Source organism: Thunnus maccoyii, chromosome 24 (assembly GCF_910596095.1).
Source record: "Thunnus maccoyii chromosome 24, fThuMac1.1, whole genome shotgun sequence".
NCBI classification, from domain to species: domain Eukaryota; kingdom Metazoa; phylum Chordata; class Actinopteri; order Scombriformes; family Scombridae; genus Thunnus; species Thunnus maccoyii.
In genome coordinates this window covers 14167368-14179541 of record NC_056556.1, presented here as the reverse complement: position 1 = coordinate 14179541, position 12174 = coordinate 14167368, and the positions used below count along the sequence as shown (strand labels likewise).

The following is a 12174-nucleotide window of genomic DNA, read 5'->3' as shown; positions in this document are numbered from 1 at the left end:
CACTTTATTCACTACCAGTGTAATTGATTTCACGCATCTGAGAACATCAAAGAGGGATTGTTTCGAGTCGAGGACCTTCTCCATGCTTTTTGATCTTCCCCTCAATGTTTTCATTATTGTCAAATCAACACTAACCCATATTTATGGATGAGCGTATTCAACAAATCCAACCTCTTCTAATTACAGGGAATAAAAGGCAGTTCTATTTTGGATGAAAGCCTCCTGACAGAGCTGGCATTATTGAAACGAGCACTGCGGCTCCTCTTTTATCACTAATAGCTGCCCAAGACAGCAGAAAAAAACAAGTTGTCTCATTTTACTACAAAAATACTGTATGAACACTGACACATACATATATAGAGCCTTACACATGTGTGGACATTCATGCACAGAACATATGAATTTCGGACAGAAATATCAACCAAGGGTTTAATCGAAAATGTAAGACAGTATGACAGTAAGAGAGATAAATACATTAGCTTCACATTCCCTTACTCATGTTTTTAGCAGTGTATGGAGTTCTCACACATTCACGCACACGCAGACTGTCTTTATGCAACATATTGCAGGGCTGGCTGGCTTCAGCTCAGGGTGAGAAGACAGACGCAAGGGTCACCGCCTGACAGCTTGCGACGGGGCGAATTGTCTGCGTCTGTTTACTTCCCCAAAGCAACTGGGCATCAATGTCTTCATTTTGTTTTTTTTTTTGCTTTCACACATCTTTGTGACTACAATACAATGTGGAATTGTCTGTTTAGGAATACAGTTTGACCTATGTCAAATCCTATTTTTGTCGTTGCCATTTTTAACTTGCATGGGGTATTGAGACTCCCTACAAAGGGCAATTCAAGTTATCTGAAGAGTATATATGAGAATATACTGTACTAAATGTGACTGTCAACTCTTTGTCTAAATGCACCCAAGCAAGGTTAGGGACAGATTGTGGGTACGAACATTAATTGCAATTTTACACAAACTCGGGTCTCATACAGTACGACAGTCTGAAGTGCGACACATCCACCACTCCGACTTCCACACCCTTTTCTTTCCACCTCGCTACATGAAGGACACACTATTTCCTGCACTGACACTTAACATTGGCGTTGGACGCAAATCGTGACGAGTCAATGCAGTTCCTATGGATACTGGGCCGCAACATACCACCAAACATAATTTAAAAACAATGGCTGGAGCTAGGGGTGCAATGGATCACAAACCTCATGGTTCAAGATCACAGTTTTGAGTCAGGCATTGGATCATTTTTCAGATCAGCCCAAAAAAAAAAGGAGGTGAAAGGGTTATTGCAAACTAATTCAACTAGAATATGGTGCATTTGATTTGTTGTGGTCTTATGGTTTGCATAACAGTTTCATTGTCAAACTTCAGTTCCTAATAATGGTCTTAAATAACTTCACAAATGTGACAGTGGATGCTTAAATACCTTTATTGCAGTTTGAATATTTGGGAATGTATGGATTTTAACAGTTGTGTTTCAAAACATAAAAATGTCATTTTTCCATGTTGATAAATTGACATCACAGCAACATCTCTTGTTTATCTTGAAGCTGTGGGCAGACAGTGCTTTTAATATGTTGACATGACTCACAAAAATGCTAAGGCACATCTAGTCATTGCTACAGATTTGCATAAAATCTGTCATTTTTAAAAGGACATTTCTGTTAGGGATTGAATTACCTTCAAAGAAAAAGGGCTGTTTTTGATTAGACTGCTGCTAAATGAATTAAGTTTGACTTTTTTGTGAAATATAAAAAATGTGCCTGAGCAGACTCTACCTCAAGCTAATGTTAAACCAATCAAATGCATTCTGTCTGCATTTTAAATATGTTCATATAACCATTTTAAAAAAGGTTTGACTTAAACATGGAAAACATGACTTTCAGCCTATAGAATGAAAGAGCTGCAACACAGATTTGTTCTCAACATGAACTCACATTACAACAGAATCTGACAAAACAGAAAAACACACACGCCTACAGACACTGCTACCCCCCATGCTGCTTAACTCATGTCCAGTTCAATGTCAGTGTCAATCTATTGTCATCAGTGCAGCCCTGCGCGTGGAGACAGAAATCTGGTGAATGACCGCTGATGGTATCTTTGATGAGGTCAGACTGGCAGGAGGAAAAAAAAAAAGAAAAAAGACATCCAGGCACAGCTGGAGCATCCGTGTTGAACAACACCCTGCAGAGTGAAGAAATGAGAGAAACACTATACATTATTCCTTTTCACAGGACATTTCAGGGCAACTGCATATGCTACATTTCCATAATTCATGTGTCCCCCAAAAAGGTCATACACAACTAGCACCAATTCCAAAGTATAAGAAATAAGGAAGAAATGATAAGTAGCAGTTTAACTGCAATGTAGAGTAGTTTGAGAGAGATTGATTATGTTTACACACACAATATGAATGCAAGATTCATATGTAGTGTAGTGCTGCGGTAAGTACATCTTGGTGTAATTTATCTGAGGAAAGAGGCCCAATCAGACCACCATATCATAGTGGACAAAACAACCCATGGTCTACTACTTACGCTGATGAAGCCCAGGCATTAGACATTGATTAAACATGAGCTCAGCTGTTTACATTCTTAATTTATTGATTTACATTTAGCACTAATGCAATTTCTACTCATATACCTGCTTGTAATACGGTTAGAGCTAACCTTTGTGCAGATATACCAGTGGAGTGTTATGTTGCTGACAAGTAGATTTGCAGAGAGCAGCAAAAAAAACACCACACACACACAACAATTAATTTAACTACTATAAAAACAGCATAGTACAGTTAAAAGGCCAGGTCATTAGTGTCTGTCAATTACAGAAACACTGAACCAAAGGTTAAAACCAAGCTAACCACTTAGAGTCATGCCCTACTGCATACATATGTTAAGCATAAACTGAAAAGCTTGCCACTTCGTGAGAGAAAGCTATTCTATGTTCTGTTAAAGTGAAGCAGTGAGCACTTAATGTTCCAGTATTCCCAGTGGCGATGACTCAACATATATGAGAGAAGAGGCACAGTGTCCCGAAGAGCCACAAGAACATACATTTGAACTTTGCATTTATGTGAGCTGCACATTAGAGCTATGAACGGTCATTCGTCCATAGTTATGACACGCGTTTCCAGTTAGCAGGGCCATTGTGGCAGTTAGCTTAGATGTACTGAGATGGACAATTAGGTAGGTCACTCTCTTCTGCAAATCATTCTTGCTTGTAAGTTGCTTTGGATAAAAGCTATTGCTAATGTTTCCCTGAAATATTAATAATTAGCATAATTTTAACCTTTTTTCCTGTGCTAGTAGGGCATCAAGCTTTTGACATTACACACATTTAATCTAACAATCAATATCTAATGTCCTATCCTATCTAATGACATTTACACACCAAGTTGGTGACTCAGATTACAAAACAATCCTGGACAAATTCTTTGGAAATGGGTCGAATATGTTGCATGGCACCAAGAGAAACTGTGTTCAGCACATGTTGTTAAAGCTCAATTCTTCTGTCGAGTTAAAATTGGTAGCTTTAATAAGCACACTGACTCCAGAAATCTGTCTATGACTCAGAAAATGCATATTGGGTAAGAGCAGTCTGACAGACCAGACAAACACAGATTGGCAAAACAACAGCATGTGGCAGCAGTCCTCTACTTGTAGAGGACTAATTGATAATCAGGAACAGCTGTGCAGGCAGGTGACTGGGTCAGCTGATGAGCAGAGGCAGGGAACTCTATGGTAGCAGCTAGTGGACAGGTGAGAAATGGCAAATCTGCTAGAATACATGGTATAGACTAATTAGAGGAAGTGGAAACAGGTGAGGACAAGAGAAAAAAACAAGACCAAGACTTTGAATGCTACTGAAAATAAACCCAATACAATGTATATAATTTAAAAAAAACAGCTTTTCAAGGAGGCTTTATCTGGTGGCCAATGTTTCAAAAAATAGTCTGTTTGATGAAAGCTTACACAGGCAGGCAGCCCAACAAAAACATCTAAAAAAAATCCTTTCTTCTCACTATTGTATCTTCTGGTCTTTGGAGCTTATTGAGAATTCTAAGTACAATCTGCTCCGATGAGCTAAAGGAAACGTCTGCTGAGTATGACCCCAAATAAGAGAGAAAACAAAAGCAGTAATTGGTTGCACTCCGTCCATCTAAGTGTGGATTATATTAGAGTTAAGAGAAATTTGGAACAGACTGGATATTGTAAGAGACTCGAGTGTAACTTCATCCAACTATGTTCAAACATAAATGGGTGAGAACATAGAAAAGTGACACACTGCGTTGGGAGTGAGGCTTTGTCTTTCAAGAGAAATTCAGCTTCAAAGTGTTCTCACATATGCACTGAGGACACGGGGCATCTTTCTGAACATCTACTGCGTGTGGTGACATGCAGCTTCAAAGTGCAACTCAAAAATGCATTGAGAACATTGGACATTCATCTTAACATCTCTCTGTTCTAACATGTATCATAGAGTTGCTCGGTACCACAGGGCAATTTCTCCCATCCAACTAATGGGATTTAAATGAGGGGATGGTGGGGAAGTTGCTTTCCACAAAATGTTACCTTATATTTTGTACTCTTATTAACACATTTCATAATCATTTTTCAGGTAGAAGTTATAGATAGATATATTTGGCATTTTGTTCTAGAGATATGAATTGTTTTGTTCACATAATCATGACAAAGTGTCAAATGATAAGTTCATTTATTCTTGATATTTATTCTTTGATGACCCTTTCTCACCTAAAAAAGTACAAACTGTTGCTTTCAGTGTTTTTAAAAGGCCAAAAAGCAAGATCATTTTTCAACTCCTTTTATCTTTCTCAACAATCTGACAGTGTTCTGACAGGCGTAGTTTCAAGGGTGACATCTTCTTCAAAACTCTTTGATATGACATCAAAAAAGCCAAACAGCAAATTTGATGAGTGATTTCTAAAGACATCCAGAGCTTCTGCAGCTTTTTAAAGATTTAGACTGTTTTTATAAAACAAGTTCTCATGTCACTGCCATCCAAAATGACCAAATAGACCATTCCAAAAAAGACTCATTTGAGAGTTTTCTATTATGCCACTTCAATGGTTTGAGCTTAGTTAAGTGTAGGCAAAAACGACTTGGTTAAGTAGCCCATTATCTGAGGGATTACATCCATATTTGACAATTCTGAACCTTGCAATTTATGTCAGATGCCAATGTTCAGTGCCAATGCAGGAAGTAGTGTGCCCAAACCACAATCTTTTCCTAACCTTAAGCATACTGCAGTTGCCATGTGCATTGCAAAAAGTGAGAATTTTGAAAAATTTTGGCATTAGTGTTAATTTTGTCAGCTATTTTTTGTTAGTCTTGTGTCAAATGTCCTTGTTAGTTTTTATCATATTAAGTCAACTTTATCCTGTTAGGGTTAGTCAAAGAAAACCAGAACTATTTTAGTATAGTTTTAGTCAATGAAAACTGCATTTTAGTCTTTTTTAGCTATCAGATTATATTGAACATTTCAGTCAATCTAGTCAAGCCAAAACCAACATTTTTTGTCGTTTTAGTCAAACTCGTTTCACACAAGATTTTATTATCTGATAAAAAACACAGGTTGAATGATTAAGAATGCAGCTTTGCAGAAAGTGTCTGGTCTGATGGTATCAATTTAAGGAATACATCCAGACATGAAACATTTGAAACAAACGTTCTGATTTGCTTATTTATTTTGAACCAACACAATTCAACAACTGGGGCCCAATACTGTCTTTAAAACAATGAGAGCTGTACAGACAACAAAACATGTTGAAACCAATTTTTTGGTTGCCCAAAGTACAAACTTACCTTTCTGTTCTGAACAATGGAAATAAAAGTAGTTCAAATGTGCTCCATGCATGGACTTAATAATGACATAAGGTAAAATTGCTGTCTAGCAAGCTAGTTCACATGGCATCAATATTAAAGACTAACAAGGCAAGGTTTGCTAGAATAACAACAACCACGATAAGGAAAGGTAACGTTATACACTGCAATTTTAATCAATACAGCTGTCTGGGCTGCATAATGGCTCGCGTTTCACTCGCACTGTGCATACATAAACATGACCTGAAGACTATTTTCCTCTCTTTTATGTGTGTAACTACAGTCATTGTCTATTGGGCTGTGAGGACTTCCAAAACATGGTTGACCTACACTCAACACTGCAACTGAACGCCTCCACTGTAGACACAAAGACGGTGCACTTGCTGCAACTGCTGCTCTGCTAATGTGCTGCTCAGGCCATAACATTTTGTCTCCTCTTTTTTGTCAAGGAAGATAAAGAGAGATTTCGTTAAGTTTTTCAGTTTTCATCAATAATATTGCATGTTGATATAGTCAAAGTTTAATGATGATGGTGCCATCTCGTCATCGTCTTGTCTTAGTAATGTAAACAAAGGTTGCTGACGAACATATTTAGTCATAGTTTTCATTAACGAAATCGTTGGCATTAGATGCAAAAAAAAAAAAAAGTTTAGCATTGAACATGATCTTGGGTGAGCCAGTGTGTTTTCAGCAAAGCAAAACCATATTGTAGAATATGTTTTTTTAACGGGGTTAATTTACACTTAGCAAAATTATTAGTTTAGTGCATTCAGTGCTGAGACATTTCGACCTCATGTCTCAGTGAATCTGTAATGGTGGCTCGCCTTTGACCCTTGTTATATTGCAAAATACACTGAGAAGGCTTCACTGTGGCAGGAGCAATTTAACCTTTTACCCCTGCACTCCTGCCACCTGGTAAAAAGTACACCTCTGCCCTCGCCAAGTGAGTTATTCCCTGCTATGTGGTAGAGATATACTGTACAAGTTCTCACACATGCAAACACGGCACACGAGGAGATACAAAATAGCAAAACTGCCACAGGGAAACACATAACTAAGTGTGAGAAGAGAAAAACTCAAACATATTAGGATTTTCCACTTTTGAAACAAACCAGAGCTTTCTTATCAGTGTGTGACTTATATATCAAAACCCCATTCACAGCCTTACCTTGATGCGTGTGCACACACACACACACACTGCAGAAGTAATTTTTTTTTTTCGGTACTTAATCCTCCTGTCATGATATCTCTAGGATCTGCAGTATCCTTTACCTTGGTCCTTGCAATCCCCCCAAGATTACTTTGTTATCATCCATCTATATCCTTCTCTCACTCTATTTCCCAATCTATTCCTCCTTTCCTCACTTTGTTTTCCTCTCATCTAGTCCCTAACTGCCCTCTTTCCCTCTTCTTTTCACTGTCTCAGCTAATTTTATTAATAGAAACCGGCCACTCAGACATCAGTGGGTTGTAAATGACCGTAGCCTCTTTTCCCCTCACTCATGAAAGATAAAGAGGAGAAAAAAAAGAGATAGAATATAGCTAGAAAAGGAGACTAAGAAGAGGACAGCGAGGAGAGAATCAGAAACAACAGAGAAAAATTGAGGACAGAGAAAGGAAAAGTAATTAAGGTGAGGGGAGAGGGGGAGAGACTGGAGACCCCACTCAATAAATCAGAGCTGCCAAGAACCTGTCAGTCTCCAGGCTCTTTTTATTGGTCACTGAGGATCAGCTAGTATTAGTCACTGGGGTCTTGCGGTGTGTGATTGGGTGGTTGAGTGGGCAGTGTGCGTGCGTGTGTGTCCGTGTGTGTGTGTGTGTGTCTGGAAGGATTCCATCAATAACACATGGATCGGGGCCACAGGCGGAGACAAGGAGTCATGTTGGAGATGGTTGAAGATGTGCCGCAGAAGAGCAGTGTCCACGTGTGTGTTTGTGCGCCGCATATGTGTGTGTGTGTCAGTATGAAAGGGTGAGAGACAGAGAGAGAGACAGAGAGGGGTAGAGAGAGAGAGAGAGAGATAACAAGTGAGGTATTCATGTTGGGTAATGAAAGAGCGTACAGCGGGAGAGAGAGAGAGAGAGAGAGAGAGAGAGAGCTCAGGGATAGCCGTCATTAGACAAGCCAGTTCTCACTAATGATCATCGGGAGAGGCAGCAGCACCCCGTGAGAATGTGTGTGTGTGTCGATATGACTATGAGTGCATGAGCTTACCTCTGAGCATGCGCACCCTTGTGTGTGTGTGTGTGCAATGAATCATGATTCAAGGCCCCCTTGCCATCTCTAACACCCACAAGCATTAAGGTCATAACTGATGGCAGGACTCCTTGTGATTCTGGGTTGTGTGTGTGTGTGTGTGTAGGATCACCCAGGTGAAGAGGACACAATTGGGCCCCCTGGCTCCCATTATAGCGATGCATGGCAGCATCAGGGTCAACCTGAAAGAAAAAGAAAGACAGAAAGTCACAAGTAAAGTGGTGAGTCCCCTAAAACAAGGCCTGAAAGACTGACTGGCACACACACACACACACACACACACACACACACAAATACATTGGCCAATCAGTAGTCAGGCTGCCGCAGTGACACAAGTGATCCTCCGGGAATCCCCCCCTCCCCCCTCCTCCTCCCAATCCCCATCTTCAGTTTCTGAAGTTGCTGACGATTTGAGGATCACTCAGCATTTAAGCTTTAAAGCACTGCTGGCTGACTACTACCTGACACATGCTGTAGTGTGGGTTAATGGGAGTTAAAGGTACCCTGTGGAGTCTCCTTGAAAAACACACTCAGTTATGATGGCATTCAGTGATTCTCAGCAAACCGCATTACATCTCTCCTTGAGGCCTTAAAACCTACGTTGTTTACGGGTTTAGATAGGCTACTGTTATGTTTCTCCGCCTTGCTGGTTCTTCGCTGTGCTGCTGCCAACAACTGTCAAAAGTCAGCTCGCTTTTCATTTGACATTCGCTTTGACTGGTGCTTCTCCTACTCCAGCTGACATGATGCTCCTCTCCTCTCACTCTCGCTTCATCTTCAAGTTCACGTTTTACTACACATTTGCTGTAGTCAACACAGAAGTGTATCGTATTAGGCTGGAAGTATGCTTCTGCAAAGTAGGGCTTCGTTATTGAATAATCTGTTGCTTAACTCCTCAATTAATTGCCTTAATTGTTTAGTCTATTACCAAGGTCAGGTCTTCAAATGTTTTGTTTGGTTTGGTCCAGTGCAAAGCCCAAAGATATTCAATTTATGCTGATGCAAGACAAGAAAAAGCAGGAAATTGTAACATTTGAGAAGCTACAACAATGTGATGTTTGCCATTTTCACTTGAAAAATGATCAAGATCCCCTCCAGACATGTCTAACAACATAAAAATACAAACACAAAAAAGTGAAATTACCTCCTTAAAAATCCTTAAAATGGCATCTCTTCCTTCTCCCTTATAGAAAATATGAAAATATTTTTCATTTAAAAAGTTGAACTGTTGGACACAAGATGTCTCCTACTGAACTGAAAAGTCTATTCTCAGTGTATAAACACTGGAGGCTTCAAGTTTCCACATCACACCTGTGTAAGTTACATACTAGATCACAATTGGCTTCCAAACTAGTTGCGATGTCACAAATCATACTCGTAGGTACACGCCTCAATCTCAGATTTAAGGTGAGCACAGAGAAACTTTCCTCCTTTAGCAGATAAATGTGAAAACAGCCTCCTATTGTCAAACTCTGCACATACATCATTCTGCAGAGTGAAGCTCAAACATCCAACTGAAGGAACAAATAGAAAAACACAATTTTAACCGGAGGGGGATCATTAAACCGTTATCAAAGCAGTTGCTGAATAATTTCCTCTTAATTGACTAATCAATTAATCATTGCAGATCTACTGTGAAAATACATGTGAACATCCCCGTGGACACAGGAGAATGTAATGGGTAATGTAGGTTGCAGAGGCCAAAGAAGCCAATGCGTACACCTCCCAGATCTCAACAACACGTGTGGATCTGCATGTTAAGCAAACTGACTGGGTGATTCAACTGTTGCTGGGAGGCGGACTCCAAATGGAAAAAAAAACAGTACACATTATACTCAAAATCCATAAAGGTATTAAAATGTTTTTTTTCCAGATAACCCCTGCGTAAGTTTGTCTATGCGCAACCAAAAGAAGCATGTTCCAGCCTTTACTCGTGTACACATACATGCTAGTTGAGCATCATATACAAACAAAACAGGGATATGCTCATTAGAACATTTCCCAACAGCACCACCAGTGGTCACAAAGTCCAGAGGCTCCCTTTTAACAATACGGGTTTATAGTAATTGCTTATAGCTTCAAACCAAAACCCCCTGAACAGTTTGAACATTACAGTAGAGCAATGTGTACAATCTCTACAGAAAAAAGTGAAAATGCAGAGTGACCCCCACATGTTTAATGGAAGAATTACTGTCTTCATTTCATACAACTCAGGAGAAGCTGATATCGACCCCAACATACAGTATTGGCAGAACAAAAGATCTGTGTAGTTGTAGTTTGAGCACATTCATCGTGTATATTGAAGTATTTTACCAGCATCTGAAAAATATGGGTTTATAATATTGGTGTTTGGAGTGAAATCATTATAAAGTACTTGAAAGTTATTCCCTGTTGACTGACTGTGTCTATTGGGCGATACTGGATTATGGACCTTTTCATTCACCAATCTTCGGAGGTTTTTGTTAATTTTGTTTAGCAAAGCCATAAATATCAATATTTCAAATACCTGACAGCAATTAAATTCACTCTAAAAACTGAGACTAGGGAACAGTTTTTTAGAAGGGGGAAAAAAAATCAATACTTGCTGACTCCCATCAAACAGTTCTGAATGTTTTATCCCAGTGCTTTTGTTTCTACAAGGGGGTTTACATTTGGATTAGAGCCTGAGCCTTTGAGTACAATTTGACCTTTACAACGTACAGTAAGTATCGCTCTTGAGATTAGAGTAAGCAGACATACTGTAAACTCTGAATTATTGTCTGCAGCTTGATTTTTGCTTCAGCCTCTTAGTCTGATTAATAATGACTCTGTGGATTGAGAAACAAAGAAATTAAGATACGTGAGTATGGACACACAGAGTGCCTCTCTACTCTGAGAGAGATACTGCTTAATGCCACACAATGGCATCTTTTTTGGCAAGGCCTTTTGACACGACACAGCGCCAGCGTCTCATCCCAGTCGCATGTGGAACTCGGCAGCAGTGCAAAGCCATTATCACCTTCAAGCAGGGGGAATAGGAGCAGAGGATTACCCCTGCAACAGTCAAATATTGCTTGACTCTGAGCCATTATCCCAAAGCTCCCTTATTCACTTCTCAGCCTTGCATTCATCACCTTCAGATCCTTGAGCAGCTCTGCTTCCTTCCACTCCACACACACAGCATGTGTAGAAGCTGCTTGCTGGCAACCACTTCTCCCTGTGGTGTGTATGTAGTTTGTGGATCGTCCTGCAAAGAAAAGAATATCAGCAACAGCAGTGCCTATCTACTGAGTGAAGGAAATTACATTTTTTTTGTATTCTAATTTAATTTGTCATTTAATCCTTTTCTGTGTGTTGTTAGGATTTTGGAACATTCACGACTCAGTCTGGAGACAGTTATGATGGGTATTGTTACATTCAACTGCAAAATGCATCAATTGGAGGCTCTTTCATGTGAAAATACATACAATTAAGCAGCATAGTAAACTCTTTGTCCAGCGGGTCTGCAGTGATAACAGTGATATTGTAATGTCTCCTCGCCTCTCCCCATCTGAATCCTTCTGCTTCATCTTATTTCTCTCAAATAATAATAATAATAAATAAATAAAATAAGAGACACTGGCACATACTGTTAAAGAAATTAAACATATTCATCCTAAGCTGAAAAGAATTGCGTGGTGTCTCTTTGTGATAGAAATATAATTAACAACAGAGCATATAGAGGCAAATATCACCTCATTTTCTAATATTTAGCTTGGAATGCACACCGGAAAATATTTACCTGTCTCATTAGGAATAATAATGTGTTCAAGCACAAATCAGGCAAAGGTTAATGTTTTTTTTTTAATGAAATTGCTATTAAATAGTCCCCTAAAAAGAGCAGTATGGGGGAATGGGTCTAAAGACTCTTCAGTGTCCAACTGACTAACTAGCTGGCAGACTGGAGACACAAGAGACATTTTGTTTACAGTGATCCAACATTATATTGACTCAGGCAAAGATATCGCGCTCTGCTAGATAAAACGCCTCTGAAAAGCCATTTCGCATTTGGAGACAATAACAAGATTAGTGTGTCCATCC

The 12174-nt window shown here is 39.4% G+C and overlaps 1 protein-coding gene across 8 annotated transcripts in view; it reads right to left on the bottom strand.

Moving 5' to 3' along the window:
* Positions 1-1428: 1428 nt before the first annotated feature.
* The window catches only part of LOC121892073, a 280491-nt gene continuing 269745 nt past the window's right edge, over positions 1429-12174 (bottom strand). For all 8 annotated transcript variants that reach the window (XR_006094287.1, XR_006094290.1, XR_006094292.1 and 5 more), the window contains 3 exons: positions 11229-11341; positions 8228-8297; positions 1429-2202 (listed from right to left, as the gene is read on the bottom strand). Coding sequence is in view for 1 of the 8 variants with exons in the window: in XM_042404865.1 (XP_042260799.1) it covers positions 8293-8297; positions 11229-11341 (118 nt within the window). In the remaining 7 variants the exon portion in view is untranslated. The remainder of the gene's footprint in view (positions 2203-8227; positions 8298-11228; positions 11342-12174) is intronic.